Here is a 16,402-nt window from a genome sequence, read left to right as displayed (position 1 = left end):
GACAAATCCGTCCGACAGAAGCAGGCGACCCATCCACATGAGTGTAAGATCTGTATCATAAGTGCTGTTGGCAATACCATAAAGCGTCGTATTTGTCGTAAGCTAGTCGACTGGTGCTACGACAGCTAAAACAAACAACAACCACAACTGCGCGGATATTAAAGTCTTTATAAAAAACTACTTGGGCATTGAGGGTAAGTCACATTGGTAGAAAATTGAGCAGTTGATGTCATTTTGTTCACTGTTAACATTAAAGGTGAATGGTTATTAGCGTAATGTGGATAGTTTTCTTGTTAGCACCTACTAGCTGATAGCTTGTTATCTGAATGTAGCATGATATAAACAGGGTTACTGTAGAAATGTAATAGACTACAGATTACTAGTTACTCTGTTTAAAATGTCATAGTAATGTAAGTATTGCTTAATCAAAGTAATGTAACTCATTACATTAGATTACTTTTCTAATGTTCTAACGAGTGTGTTGGGGTATGTCTGCCAAATAAGCCCACCAAAATATAAGTTCAGATGTTTTTCATGGATACTGACATGATGTATAAGAGAGATAATTTCTTATAAAGCAAGACTTACCTCTTATTTGATGTATAAATGTATTAATTAGTTCATGTAGGTATGGTAATATAAAATAAAGATATTTACTGGAAAAAGTCAAAAGGCTTAATTGGTACTGCGACAACATTGAAGCCCACATCATGATTTATTTAAAAAAATAGTTTAAAATATATTGTTTCCAAAGTATTAAAACAGAAATATATGTATTCAGTAACATGTAAAATATTTAAAATGAGGAAAACACACTCCTGAGCACAATCTTAAAGGTTGGACTTCAGATGTAACCCCCTTTTGTAATCATTCAGATTTTCAAAAACTAATTGAAGTACACATTTTTCTCATTAACTGTAACGGATTACAGCTTCATTTATTTTGTAATTAAATGAAGTAATGCCGTTCCATGTAACTAGTTATTCTCCAACACTGAAGATAACATTAGTATGTTGGTGTTGTAACTTTCACTGAACCCAGGTTTCACACATTGTTAGTGGAGGTGATGACAGTTTGTGTGATTTCTGTGTGTGTTTTATAGTTTGCTAAAGCAATGGCAGCGTCTTCGTCGTCCTCTTCTGCGGGAGGTGTCAGTGGCAGCTCGGTCACTGGCTCCGGGTTCAGTGCTTCAGAGCTCATCCCTCCTAGAAAAGTCCTGTATACGTATCCTAAAGGTGCAGGTGAAATGATGGAAGGTAAGATAAGTGAAAACACACACAGTTATGAAGGTATCTGTCTGTAACTCTCTCTCTCTCTTTTCTAATCTAAGTAGGGAGTGTGAGATTTACAGACTACAAGAGTGGTGCAAAGTTACGAAATACAATTACTTTAAATTCTGTACTTAAGTACAACTTCGAGGTTCTTGTACTTTACTTGAGTACTTCCATTTTGTGTTACTTTATACTCCACTCCACTACATTTCAGAGAGAAAAATGTTGTACTTCCTACATCTATATTTAGCCTCACCTGGTTTCATTTAAGTAAAAATTGAAATGATCCAATATTTCACCAAAAATCAAAGATTGGAGAGAGAAATCCCAAAACTGAAAACAGAATCGTCTATCACAACTTTGTTTGTTTTTCTTTTCTCTCTAATTATTTATTTTGGGACCAATCACATTTATCTGATGACCCTTGGAGGGGCCCAAACACCTAGGTTGGCAACCACTGGATTAAATTAGCTATCTGTAAATAAAGTAGTTCAAACTAGCGCCACGTCCAGCATCTAAAACAGTAACATGCTGCTTATACACTGATGCTTCAGTATTAATAATCTAATGAAGACAAAATGAGTATTTCTACTTTAATAGTATTTTGACATAAAGTATCTGAATACTTCTTACATCACTGGTTTGCAATATAAAAAAAGAAAAAAGCTGCACAGTAGAGATGAGTAACAATCACAATATTTAACCCGCTTCCAAAGTTTGTCAACCGTACAAAGATGGCAGCCAGTTGTGATGTACTTTGAGGCAGCTGGCTTATATTTATCTTTTAAAAAGGCAGATGCTTGAGTTTTCATCACTGCGAGAGTTTCTAATTTAAAATTGATGATTACATAAGTCAAACAGATTGCAGATAAAACAACATCACAAGATTTGCGGTTAACCTCTTTCTCTTAGCTAAATTAAAGCTGCAACCAATGATTATTTTCCTTGTTGGTTATTTTAATCCATAAAATGCCATAAAAAGGCCAAAGTAATGATATAAAGTTGCTTGTTACACCTACAAATACTCAGTATACTGTTATATTAAACATAAAAAAAGCAGGAAATACTCATAATTTACAAGCTGCAACTATATAATGTTTGTCATTTCAGCTTTAAAGATGAATCAAACGATTAATTAACAAAATTATTTTTCTGTTGATTAATCAATTCATTAACTAATCATTTCACCTCTCACTGAAGGCTCACACAGCACCATAAAGGCTAAAATTAAACACTGGTCAAATCTTTGGTATTTCAGGCTTTAACCAAAGACAGCTGTTGGCCCGAAGCCCAGCAGTGTCCCAACCTCTGGCTTCATGCTATAACTCTTCATTACCCTCCACATAAGATGTGTTTTAGTGAGCAAAAGGCCATCTGCCTCTTTACTCCTACACTGTCGCCTGTTTAGCTGTTTAGCACACTGATGTGGTTAGTTTGGCTCGGGTAGAAAAAGTACAGACTGCTGTGAGGTTAGAAACGGCTGACAAAGTAAGGCTGCAGGTTTCCTCTTTTTCCTTTTTTATATCTCATTAGTATTGACACTCAACTCTGAATGGGTCATTTACATAATAATGAAAGTTTTATTATATCTAACCTGAAGTTTTACTTTCTGGGGTAACTTAAAGCAGCTTAGGAGCCAGTCATCTTCACAAATATTTAACTTCTTTTCTTTTTCTGTGTCTGTTTTTAGATGGCTCCGACAGATTTTTATGCGAGTCTGTGTTCAGTTACCAAGTTGCCTCAACACTGAAACAGGTTAAACACGGTAAGCCAGTAATTGTTTATGCAAAATGTGTTTGTTTTGGTTTGCGTATATATAAAAAAACCAACCACCTGGTACCGGAATTAATTACTGTGTCTTCATTCAGATCAACAAGTGTCTAGAATGGAGAAACTCGCAAGCTTGGTGGAAGAGCTGGAAGCAGACGAGTGGAGGTACAAACCAATCGAACAACTACTGGGATTTACACCATCTTAAATAAAAAAGATCCAGATGCCTTTGGTGAATAAATCATGGTTTGTTTTAGTTCGTAAATTATATTCCTTCTTTATCATTTTATTCTATATCTAAAGTGTGAAATATTATCTGGAGATACTGAATGTGAAATATATTATTTTATCACTGTTACTATTGTATAACAATGGCTTACTTTTTTTGTTTTGTTATTTGATGCAAAATGCTAAACAATAAAAATACTATCATATACTTCTAACTAAACTTGTAATGGGTTTTTTCAACTGGTTCAGACTAATAAAGGTGTTTTGCTGGTTCAATCTGGTCTTAGCCTCAATGTTAAAGCAAATAATATCTTTGAAAACAATAATAAATCCAGTCAAATGAGGCATTGTGTTTGCACCCAGCTGCACTGTAACTCCTAAATCTGAAAACCTGCCAGCTCAAGTCTCTCGTTGTCTTACTGTGGGTCCTCATCTCTGCTCGCTCTAACAGCGCTTGGAGCAAAACAAAGAGGGCCTCTAAATAAAGTCATACTTGGACATTCCTTTGGTCACTTGCTGTTTTGTTTGCTTGCTGTTTTATAGCTTGTCCTGTTGTTGGAAATGCTACTTGACTGAGCTGAGGTCTGAAACTCATTGTTGTAATTGGCCGGTGTTTCTTCTCTGCTGTGTTGACAATGAGGAAAACATGCAGTTGGTGGTGTTTTTTTCATACAAATGAGGGGCAGGAGTGTACAGAATGTACTGTTCTCAGTGTAAAATGTCTAAGGACGGCCCTGGACCTTACAAGACACACCTCTGGCTGGAGCTTAGATTTCCCTTTAGAGAGTTCAAAAGTTTGTTTTTACAGCACATCGAAACCCTTTCAAGGAATTCTATTTCCTCATAAGTCTTAAGATTTGGAGAGTCTTTTCTATTTTACACAAGCTGCTGTATCAGTATATGTAAAGAGAACAAACATTTTTTCTTCCTGATCAAAACTACATGCGGTTTTTTCTAATTCATAACATCCCCTCCGAGAACATACTGTGCTTGCACGTGTTTACATCTTTCAGTTCCTCTCAGCTATAAAGAACAGTACGTTCCACGCCCACTCACGTGCTGCAGAACAGCGTATATCTGGCTGCTCTCCAAAACTTTTCTTTCAGCAATCACCAATGTACAGAAGAGTCATGTCACAGCCAGCAGTGGTTTCACCTTTGCTCTAAATTTGTACAGTTATGTTGAATTTTGCTCTTTTATTCATCAGGCATACAATAAGTCACTAACATCTTTAAGTTTATTCTCATGCAATTTGTTTTATGCTTTAAAACACATTGATAGCAGCACCAGAACAAGTTTTTAGAACATTATGTAATGATACATTCTAGAGATTAAGACTGCAACTAACAATTAGTTATTTGGTTTATAAAATGTTAGAAAATGATAAAAAAAAAAAAATGTCAATCACTCTTTTCCAGAGGCCAAGATGCAACAGTAAGCATCTTGTTTTATCCTGATTAGCAATCAACAACCCAAAAACAAAATTCAGATTACAATCACAGAGAGCTAAACACACCAGGTAATCTGCACATTTTAGAAGGTGCAGCCAGAGAATTTAGCATTTTTCTGAGTAAATGACTCAAAATGACAAAACAAAATATCAAAAACAGTTGCCGATTCATTTCCTGTTGATTAATTAATAGCATAATCATTGCAACCATACTAGAAAAGATTAAATAATAGTCTGTCAGATAAACTATTCCTATTGCTATGGATTTTTTCATTGTTGTACCATTTTAGTGCAAATACATTAACGTGTTACACATATTTATTTATGTAGGACATATATAAAACATTTTTATTAGAATTGCATGATGTACCTAGTGTTCAGTACTGCAGCCGGGTACGTGTTGTTTGCATCGCTTTGTGGCAGATGAAAAACCCTGATGTAATGCTTGAGCAAAACAGGTGACGTAATGTGCATTGCAACACTGAACCAGCTGAGCCTTGCATGCATTGACACTCAACCACAGTCAATAATGCTGTGGATGCACATACAGCAAAAGCATTTATATTAATGCTTATGGAGGGGTGTGGGGGGACATTAAACAAAGAAATACAATATGATACTTGCAAGCCCAGGCAAGTCCCTGTACATTTCCATAACACTGGGCTCTGCTATTCATCACCACCACCACATCCCCCCCTTCTCCTCCTCCCTCCTCCTCTCTCCTGTTTGTCTTTCTTCTCTGTTGGCATGTTACCAGGCAAGATACAGCTCCGATGGCGTGCCTCTCTTTTTGATTGGCTGGCTGGAGAGGGGTAGGCGGGGCCTCACAGACTCTATAAAAGCATTGTTGCAGCCTAAACCGCAGAGCTTGGCAGCTGGTGACTGAAGAAGGAGGCTTCGCAGGACGAAGAAGTTTCCGGATAGTTGTTTTTGCAGACAATAACCATTAAAAATAACCTTCTTCAACTTCGAAAACGGACGTCAGCACCTTCGCTGTCAAATAAGCTGTAAGTACTGTGTTATTAATGCTATTTTTTGCTCGTTTTGATAGCTAATATGAACATTTAAACAGCTGGTGGGTTAGCTACCTTTCAAACAAAGATGTTCTTTCTGCAAAGTTATCATTTTCATACATTCCCTCACATTATCCACACGTAAAATGCTCGTTACTTTAATGTTTATTTTAACATTTAACTATCGTTTTGTGTCCTGACTTTGAGTGCTTATCTGTTGCTTTGTTTCCTCGCCAACAGCTGACCACAGAAGCAGATGATAGACTTGAATACTGCAAAGAGGACAAACATGCCTGCTCTTTCTGCACCCATTGATATTGGCAGCTCACCTCCATCCCCAGTGGACAGCAGTCCCAGGAGGTTGTCCTGGGGCAAACTGGTGCAAAGATTGACTGATTTCAGCACATCTGCCAACAACAGCAGCATAGACTCTGTGTCCAACAATGGCAGCAGGAGTGATCTCTCAGACTCAGGTAAACAAGGCTTCAAACATGTCTAATCATTTTTAAGAGGTGAATTGGATTTTCTTCTTAATGCATTGTTCCAGCTCTGACTGACCTATTGTGCTTTTTTTTCTTCAGTGTCAGATGTCTCCGGTGATCTGACTCCCTCTAATGAAGACCTGTTTTATGACCCAATGGAGGAGACCATCCTGAAAGAAGTAGTGGAGCTGATTGCAGGAAGCCTGAGAGAAGCCAAAGACTCAGACTGCGCCTTACGATGTACCAAACTGCTCATTCCCGAGAAACTCCTGGAGCACATCGGCCAGGAGCTCCTTCACCTGGCAGCTAGTGAGCCCTGCGGTTTAAGAGGGGCTCTCATCGACCTTTGCGTGGAGCAAGGGGGCGTCTGTGAGAGTATGGGACAGCTATCTGTGGACCCCTACCTTGTCCCCACCTTCCAGCTGACTCTGGTGCTGCGTCTAGAGTCTGATGGGCTGTGGCCTAAAATCCAAGGACTTTTTAGCACAAAGTCTCCTACCACTCCAGTAGTGAGACAAGCTATTAAACTTAGCACTGGTTTTCGCGTGATCAAAAAGAAACTGTATTGCTCTGAAGAATTGCTCATTGAGGAGTGTTGAGAAATGCAAACAGGGGTGCAACAAGGGACATCAGCATTTTATTGTTTGCATTTTCAAAATGTCAGCTGAGCTCACAGAAGGGCCTTATTACTATAACTACATGTATATGATGCCTTCTGAAGTGTACGGATTGACTTTGACATGATGTAGACTATTGTTCCTACCTTAAAGGAGCCACAGTTTATGGTACGTGGAGCAGTTGATGCTTGCTCCTCACTGACATTCAGATTTTCAAATGCATAACCATCACGCTATATGGTAAATAGGCATTTTGCAAGCATTAAAGTGCGTACCTCAGTTTCTATTGAAACCATAAAATGGCAGCTAGCTATATGGTTATAGTCATTGAAGACCATTGTATTCCTTCTTTTTTTTTATACATGGCAATTAGTAGAATTGTACATCAAGCAAATCGCTAGGGACCTTAGTGACTGCTTGAATTGAATAGCAAAGGCCTACCAGTGCTTGCCTTGTGCAGGTATGTGCAAGCTGCGGCTAAGAAGTCAAATGTAACTTGATCCTGTATCTGTGTGGACCTATCCTGCTTTCAACTTTATTTATTTGATATTCAAATATTCATAACATTGCACTGTTTTTGTACTCATGAACTCCAAGAAATAAATTATTTTTTTAACAAGTCTATGTTCTGTCGCTTTTCTTAACTAATCATCCATTTCCAATTTTACATCCAATTTCAGGGTTCCTGTCCAATTTTGGGAGATTATGAATATAATCAAAGTGAGTAGAAGTACTGTGTAAGGAAGTAATGAATGACCACATTAAAGGATAAGTTACCAAATTTTCAAGTCTGACTTAAAACAATACTCAGGTATAAACACTAACATAGGTTTTGCTCACTGTAATCATCCCTCATTTTCTCACCACAAGTCTGCTTTTGTTCAAAGATGTATGTTTAAAGTTGATCTCAAGATAATATGAGGCAACAGTGGAGTTCTTCCACAGTTAGTCTTTTAATTAAAAAAATTACCCTGTTGTGTCTCAATAGACAGTGCTTTCATGCTCAGTGGCAGCTTAAATATTAGTTTAAACAAACTTAAACTGCATTTTTGCATCTAAGGGCTATGTATTTTCCCCCATTGCTCACATTGCAAATGCATTATGAGGGGATCTCTTAATGGCCAGTATGAAGAAGAGGGATGATTACTGCAAGAAAAACATGTCACTGTTCATTTGAGAACCTGACTATTGTTTCAGGAGAGTTAAAACATTGTGAAGCTATCCTTTGATGCCTGTTTTTTGACAGTCTATACTAAAATACCTGTTGGAGTGAAGAATAATGTGCAGCTATTTACTGACATTGATCTACAGACAGGTAAGTCATACCCTGCAATGAAAGATTCAAATCTAAAGAGAAAGTATCACAATTGTCAAAACTAAATTTGGTGAGTGGAAATCGGAAAGTGGAGCTGCAACAGCTGCTGGAAACAGCTGAGTACATTTGCGGTGAGGATGTGACGCTGCAGTTCCTGCCTAGCACATGCTGCACGTCCCCCAAAAATGTGAACGTGCATTCAGCCATGTTTCCAGTTCCCACTTTCAGCCAGCAGTGCCAGCCGGCAAATTTTGCGTGCCGAATGTGCTGACTGAGCTTTTGTCTCCAGGTTTTGTTCTCTTCTTTGCAATGAGTCACTCCCAACACGTTTAGGCATCCATATTTATTTTCATCTGGGAGTAAAAACATGGTGGAAAAATTGAGCAGGGTCTGTACCATTTTCCTAGTCTCATAATCCATTTTTCAATAAATAATACAAATAACTAAACAATAAATAGCATTCTATTAACATAAAAGTATGACAAAGAATTGCTTTTCCCAACACAAAACATTTATCAGAGACATTACACTCCAAAACTAGAACTTGTTTAAAGTCCCACTTTGTGGGTAGGCACGTCTCTCTCTTGGCATTTGTTATGGAGGAGCCATCATGTTACAGTATTATGATTCTACCCTTGATACAGTTAAAGGAGGCAAAGTGAAATGGATCATGTCATAAATATTTCCATACACACACACACAGCAAAGAGGACAAATCACAGGTGTTCAAGTGTTTGACAAGCTCTAGAGGTGAGTGTATATTCACATTATTTCTGCATAGTTTCAGAAGGTTACAATGTGCAATTTAAGTCAAACGACAAAAACTCTCTTACTGATTTGACTGCATAAAAAAAGAGGAAGCGTTCACTGTGTAATCTAATCAACTGCTACATAAATGACTTCCGTACAACTATTATCTATCCTCACTATTTTTCTGGTTTCATACTGCATTCGTGCAAAAACCATGAAGGGAGCTCTGTCAGCTTCATGGCTCCCAGTCAAAACTGGAGCTTGGAGGTTATCGAAACCCATAACTTGTCTAGAGGACAAGCTATTGGAAATGGCTTTTCTATTTTTTTAAAACAATATATTAACATTATTCATTCCACATACTAACACCACAGAAAACATGGATGTGGTCATTTCAGTTTCCCATATTTCCATGTACGTTGGTGCTGGTTTGTTTGTGTTGCTTGTTGAGTCATCTTCAGATTGTTAAAGCTCATTTATTTACAGCCAATAATAAATTTGTAGTTATTCTGGAAACCTGTAGACAAAAAAGGAAAAAAAAAAGAAAGAAAAAAAACTTTAATTTTTGAAATTATTCTGATCATGCAGGTAAATCTTTTCATATGTGTTCAGAAACAAGAACTTAAGTGTGAAGAACTTGCTTTTTAATCATGAAAGCAGCCTCAACCATGTAATGAAGCTGAGATTTCAGACAGCTTGGCGCAGCTTGGTGTGCGAGCTCTCTGTGCTCTTTGGTACAAATCGGTGTCTCCAAAATATCGAGCTCTGTACAGCATGCCTTCCTCTGCAAGAAACAACAGAAACATTCATGAAATATTTATGAGGGCATATATAGGGCAGAATATTATTTAAACTCTTTTCCCAGAACTGATAATGGCATAATAAATGGTCAATAATAAGGATAATTGGTCTTCCTGGCAAACATACTCTGTTGTTTCTCCTTCCAGCAATTGTTGCGAAGGTTGGAAATATAATCATCCTCTACCGTCCGCTCTAAATTCTTCAGATTCACTCCTGTGAACTCTTTGGGGAAGGAGTCCCCCACATAGTATGGCACCTTCAGGGTCTCAGTCAGCCTTTTCTGTGTGTAACCTGCTGACCTGTCGGATGATGGGACAAAGTGTGAGAGACATATCATATGACTGACCGCCGGCACAAGAATGACAGATCTGGCATGTTGAAATGACTCATGGCTGGTAATGGCTCACAGACAAGGCTAAAAACACAAAGGCCAAACACACAGAGCCAGCAATCCTAAAAAGCACAGAGGAGGTCTGTGATTATTTGGAACTAACAGAGGAAGCATTAAGATGCTATTCGTTTAAATGAAACAACAAAAACAATGGATCTGCCTCAGAGAGCAATATAACTGCAAATATTATTAAAGAAAATATATTTTGATTTGGTTAATCAACAGTATGAAAATATAACAACTCACAATTATGTAATAAACCTGAGGTGGATTATGCATTATGCTGCAGGTTATGTAACATGAAGGTAATCTTTAAATCACAGTCCCTGGGGCAAATTTGCAAACAACAGTTAGCGGTGTTATTTTACATCCTTCTTAGCCAGGCGTTCAGAACAGGGATCACACTCACGGCCTGTAGCTGAGGCTGTAGGGGGGGCTGTTCACCATTATCTGACTGAGGGCTGACACAATAACCAGGATGAGGATGGGCATGACCTGCACGAAGAGAGCGAGGCCTCCCTGTAAAAGGAATAAACAAGAAAAAAAACATTTCAAATCACTCAACATTACAGCTGATTCAACACATAGTCACCACCACTTTCTTTGCTCTTTGCTGTCAACATGTTTGAAAGACACAGAATGCAGCTGATGGCAAAGATGAGTCAATGTCTCCCTCTGCTGTTTAACATGGCAGATTACATTATTTGCACGTCTGCAGTGTACAGAAGCTCTAACAACAGCATTGAACTTACGTCTCGTTGTCTCTCTCTTCTCTCTGGCCTTTGATAACGCATCCTCCCATTGGTGTATGCATTGGCATTGCCTACATTAAACCAAATGCAGTTAAGACATCATAGATATATCATAATCAGTTTTACAATAAAAATACTGCATCTCACAAGTTTGCTATGAAAAGAGAGAAAAGAGTGAAACATACTTGATGGGTAACCTCCTCCAAAGAACATATTAAAGAGGTCTTCAGGTGATATATCCGGCTCAAAGCTGCCATCGTCTGGTCCATGTGTTGAAGGATGCTTCCTCTCCTCTCCGCACTGATCATACTGTCTTCTTTTGTTGGCATTACTCAGGACGCCGTAAGCATTACCAATAGCTGTTGGAAATGACAAGTTATGGAGTCATGTTATGTTTGAGCATCATGAAGAAGGACTAAAAGGGTAAATTGAGAAATCTTTGACATGCTATTTACTGTACCCATAATTATAGCCTACAGTATCTCACAGAAGTGAGTACACCCCTCACATTTTTGCAAATATTTTATTATATCTTTTCATGGGACAACACTATAGAAATGAAACTTTGATACAATTTAACAGTAAATCTATAAGCTATACAAGCTGTACACGCATATCAAAGTTTCATTTCTATAGTGTAGTCCCATGAAAAGATATAATAAAATATTTGCAAAAAAGTGAGGGGTGTACTCACTTTTGTGAGATACTGTATATACTAATACATTTATGCAGATTACCTTTAAATGCCTCTGTTGCTCCTGGGGCATGATTCTTGTCCGGATGGAATTTCAGTGCAAGTTTTCTATATGATCTTTTGAGTTCGTCCTCAGCGGCGTCTTTCTGTACCCCGAGAATTTCATAATAGTCTTTACACTGTTTTATCCTGTGAAGGGATCATATACAATTCTCAATATATCACAGTACATCAAGAGGCCCGTAAAGACACAAATTTACACAATGATCAGGCTTAGTCACCTCCTCACAGCATCCACTTGATCTGCAGTGTAGGATTTTGAGGTGTCTGCAGGCTTTTCTGCAGGTCTGCTGTCCTCACTGGTGGTCTGCCGCTGTCGAGGCCCCGAGACCCCACCGAAGTCTGAGTGACCACCTTGTCTGGATGTAAATCCATTCTTTGCTATTAGGTCCAACAGTACTATGAACACAAGTGATAACAGTGTTGCAATCATCACAAAATAGTTAAACAAGCATTCAGCATGGGTGATGAAGTCATTTCTGACCACGGCTATGACACATGAGATGATGCAAATTTCTCAACTGCAAGAGATTTTGCCACACAGTAGTAGTTATACATGTAATATCTGTGTGTAGATGAATATTGTGACAATGCTGCAAATCAATGAAAAAGACTACATTATGGTAATACTGGATTTTATTATCTATTTTATTCAAAAGATTAGCCACTGTTACTCGACAGTCTGATTATTCTATTAATTGACCAATTTTAAAATATACGGGCATGTCTTTTTTGTGGCAGATTGATGTATTTTAACTACTGTATGCCCTTTAATAGCTGTGCTTCTGCTTGGCAGGTTTTAATTACTGTCTAATCATTCAGCACAATGTTGTCTTATTCAGTCCATATTTCTTCCAATATTTTTGTCTTTTATTGTGTGTCTGTCGCATGTTTTAATTGGTATCTGATAGAATGAATACCCCTTGTCTTTTTATTAATGCTCTACATGCATATAAATGAACTAAATAACTGTCACTTTTAATTTTATATTGTTCTTAGGGTGGTTGTGTAACATCTGTCAAGGGACTACAGATGAAAAATAGCCTCTTGACAATCTCTGGTGTATTTACAGCAGCAGTGTTTCTTAATGTGCACAATCCCTCTATTTAACCATTAAAACAATTAAATACAATTTAGAGCACAGTAGCAAAACTCGAGCAGTAGTGAGGCCTTTAAAATCACCCTAAAACACATTTGAGCTGTGTGTCATAATCCTGCAGTAACAACATCCTTACATAGTAAAATTAAAATGGAATTAAATCATTTAGAGATGACTGCTTGACATTAAAAGGAAATAAATATGAATAATACATTTTTTAGACAGAAATTCAGGTATAATGTATGTAGCTCTACTAAAATAGTAAGGTAAACTCCACACACACTATTCACCCACAACACCTAACACCATAATAACCAAAATATTATAGCTAGTCTCTTATCCAATACTCTTGTACAATAACATGCTATACAGTATTTGTCACAATATAGATAATATACCATCCATATCAACTGTCAGTGGTGGGATCTAACTAAGTACATTTACTCAAGTACTGAAGATAAACAGTGAGATACTTGTACTTAACTTGTGTATTCCCATTTAATGCTACTTCCTCCTTCAACTCCACTACATTTATTTGTTTTATATAATAGTCTAACTGTTGTTTAAATGGTCTGCTCCTTTCTGTTTTAAAATGTGATATGCTTTTTGTTTTAAAAGATGCTATATACTGTACATAAAGTGTATATTATTATTATTTTTATTATATACACTTACATAATATGGTGCAGTGCTATTACTATTAATTTACCCAAAGTATCTCAAATTGGCTCCACACACATTGACTACAGCATTGCAATGCTCTTACATGTATTTGTTAGCAACAATAACAACCAATATGATATACTATAATAATAACACTCAAAAGAAGTCAGGCTGCATACTTCAAGTACATTTTGTTAATAATACTTTATGTACTTGCACATTCTTTTTTTTTTATCTGTATGAGGGTATACTCTCTATGTAAATCTCAGGAACATTGACATATGATCTCAGGAACTTCTGCATACTGCACATTTATATATTGCAGATTTACTTACAAAAAGATCCCGTTTCCTGTATATAGTATTTAATTGATTTGATCCTATTTGTAGTACACTTTCACCCTTGTGCTCCTATTTTCCCCCCCACTGTACGACTGTGTCAATTTGAATTTCTCCCAAGGTGGATCATTAAGGATACATCTTATCTTACCTTACCTTTTATTAAAATAACATTTTGAATTCTAGACTCTTACTATTAATTAGTATTTTTAGATGACAGCATTTCTACTTTTACTCAAGTAAACGATCTGAATACCACTGTGAATTGCTTCCAAGGATCTTTCCCTGAGGATGACTGACTTCTAAGCTTTACATCACCACATCTGCATCACCACATCTGTTTTAGGCTGAGAAGCAGAAGAAGAGTATTTAATAGCCACAGCAGGAGTGATTTGCTATTATGCTTAGTCTTGAAATCCCAACATGACCAATGTGAGCAGAGGAAGTGAGCCTGCTTGCTTGTCTGCCATCACAGGCCCCGGTTAAATGCACTGCAGAGCTCATCTGGGATGCAGGTGATGCTGCAGGTGATGCTGCTAACCTCGGTTATAGGCCATCATTTATGTAACTCACCCTTCGCCTTCTCTGTCGGGAACAGTCGCTGGGCTTTCTCCAGGAACCTCTGCGCTTTCTCCAGCTGCTCGTTGGTTAACGCCGCGGTTGCAATGTCAATGCAGCGCTCCGCCTCGTCCCTGTTTACCTCCATTGCAGCAGCGGCTAACCAGAGGCGGCTAACTCAGAGCTAACTGGACCAGAAGTAAATAAAGGCGCCGGCTGATGACGCCATCTGGAGGCTGCAAATAGTTCCAGTTTTGGGGCATAAACAAGAAACGGCCCAAAATATGTGTTTCAAACTTCTCCATAGATGACATCCAGCAAAACATTATGTGCAAAAAAAAGAAAAGAAAAGAGATTGATGTAAATTGCTCTTTCTGTGGACTTCAGAGTGAAACAACCATGCACTTGTTTTTCAGTTGTCCTTGTACTTTTATTCTTTGGAAAATATAACATCTCTGTTCTTGGGGTTCATGTCTGCAGTTCAGAATAAAAATATAGGCCTATTATAAAAATGTCACAATCACAAAAGTACATTTTACAGGCTATAACGTAAAACCTTTAGTTAAAGTTTGTATAGGCTAACTCTCGTATTGTCTTCCTTTTGTCCTTTCAGGGTCAAAGTTGAGTCTGGTTTTACTGTTCATAAGGTATAAGGTAGCCTATAAATTATCACCCAATTCCGTGTTCGACCTTTTTCATTCCAATTTATTATCACAGCTTTTACACATATGTCTAGAAATGGTCAACAGGTAGGCCTATCATTTCAATGAAAATACACCTAAATCTTGAGTTAATGCCTGTTAGTCTGTGTATCTTTTGGTCATTTGATTTTCTTTTTAGGAACATGAAAAACAAAAAAACAATGGAGGTTAGCCCTCTGGTAAATAAAGTCTGACATGATTTCTACTGAGGGATCCTCTTCCTCTTCACTGTTACCAGTCTCAGGTCCTACACAGCTGCAGGAGAGTGAAACCATCCGAAAGTGTAATGAGTTCAGGACTGCTCCTCAAACCTTACCAATCATTACAAAGTCAGTTTTGCAACACTGGATCTTCATCATCCGATTCATTGTGATTATATGGATTGGAAGAGTTTTACATAGGTCTGTTGAGAAGAGTTAGTCATGATGACACTAAATACAAAAGATGATTCAGTACACTGAGAAGTCTAAGACAACACACAGCTTGAGATGGACTTTAAGAAAACAGCTGTCTTCATATTTCATCTCTCAAAGTATACCGAGTCCTGCAGAATCCTCTCCAACTGGTTCTCTTCATTTCATTTTTTTTGGGCTCTGACACTTTGAATCCCTCAGGAAACCAGAGCTGGCCGTGCTCTCGCCGCTGCTTACATGACACCAGAACACCAAGGCAGATGAAACCCAGACCAGCCAAGCCAAGGAGGTGATCAAGCTTTCAAGTGGTGGGAGTAGGTCTCATACCCGGAAAGATAGTAAGAGTCCCTGTGTGTTATATAGGATTTCAACTTGCTGATCATTTTTTAATGTAAAACTTTTAATATCTTTTTGTCTTTTAATGACTAATTTCAGGTTTCTTTTGTTTAACTTTTAGTTCCAAGAGGTGCTTTTAAAGTCAGTCTGAGTTCCTAATTCTTAGATGTCTAGATTTACCTCAGATGTAAAGATCTGTATAATAATTCTTATTGTATTATAGGACACATCATCAGTAGTGGTGGGCCTCAGGGTCAGTGGATGTTTTGGCTGTTATCACCAGACACCCCCATCTGAGGAAGTCAAGCATTGTTTTCATTTTTTAAAATCTTTTTACTTATAAATAAAAAATGAAATGCACAACAATAAAGGATAAAAACAATATGAACTTATGAAAAAAATTAGAAAAGAGGATTGTTTTGTTGGCAAAGTTGCATTTATGAATATGAAACCCAGCTAAGATAATAATAAGACAGATGATGTAAGCACATTTCTCATTCTTTCTTTTGTAACTTGAAAATCTCTTGCCACAGTCTTTTAGTGGTAACAATGCCAAAATACATGAAGCACAGCATCAATGCGTGCAGAGCTAAATAAACATACAATCATTCTTGGAACTTTTAAGACACTGTTTTACAGGTTAGAATGTGTGTGTATAAGCTCTTACTTAGTGTATGGGTAATGAGATATTTGTGAGGCA

The 16,402-nt window shown here is 37.5% G+C and overlaps 3 protein-coding genes across 3 annotated transcripts; 2 read left to right on the top strand and 1 right to left on the bottom strand.

The window, feature by feature from the left end:
- The first annotated feature begins 105 nt into the window (after nucleotides 1-105).
- On the top strand, nucleotides 106-3,480 carry anapc16 (anaphase promoting complex subunit 16). The gene is made up of 4 exons (XM_053341377.1): nucleotides 106-194; nucleotides 1,103-1,256; nucleotides 2,962-3,036; nucleotides 3,140-3,480. The coding sequence occupies exons 2-4, from the start codon at nucleotides 1,115-1,117 to the stop codon at nucleotides 3,247-3,249; spliced, it is 327 nt and encodes a 108-aa protein (XP_053197352.1). The 5' UTR covers nucleotides 106-194; nucleotides 1,103-1,114; the 3' UTR covers nucleotides 3,250-3,480.
- A 2,119-nt stretch (nucleotides 3,481-5,599) lies between these two features.
- Nucleotides 5,600-7,441, top strand: ddit4 (DNA-damage-inducible transcript 4). Its single transcript, XM_053341384.1, has 3 exons — nucleotides 5,600-5,726; nucleotides 5,973-6,205; nucleotides 6,314-7,441. Exons 2-3 carry the CDS (start codon nucleotides 5,989-5,991, stop codon nucleotides 6,811-6,813), a joined length of 717 nt encoding a protein of 238 aa, XP_053197359.1. The 5' UTR covers nucleotides 5,600-5,726; nucleotides 5,973-5,988; the 3' UTR covers nucleotides 6,814-7,441.
- Nucleotides 7,442-9,525: 2,084 nt separating this feature from the next.
- dnajb12b (DnaJ heat shock protein family (Hsp40) member B12b) lies at nucleotides 9,526-14,400 on the bottom strand. The gene is made up of 8 exons (XM_053341368.1): nucleotides 14,268-14,400; nucleotides 11,816-11,993; nucleotides 11,578-11,723; nucleotides 11,026-11,199; nucleotides 10,841-10,911; nucleotides 10,498-10,607; nucleotides 9,824-9,996; nucleotides 9,526-9,680 (listed from the first exon to the last, which is right to left on the bottom strand). Exons 1-8 carry the CDS (start codon nucleotides 14,398-14,400, stop codon nucleotides 9,559-9,561), a joined length of 1,107 nt encoding a protein of 368 aa, XP_053197343.1. The 3' UTR covers nucleotides 9,526-9,558.
- Between the last annotated feature and the right edge of the window lie 2,002 nt (nucleotides 14,401-16,402).

This window comes from Scomber japonicus, chromosome 20 (genome assembly GCF_027409825.1).
Source record: "Scomber japonicus isolate fScoJap1 chromosome 20, fScoJap1.pri, whole genome shotgun sequence".
Taxonomy (NCBI): Eukaryota; Metazoa; Chordata; class Actinopteri; order Scombriformes; family Scombridae; genus Scomber; species Scomber japonicus.
Note: the sequence above shows the minus strand (reverse complement) of the source record. Positions and strands in the feature narration are given on the sequence as shown.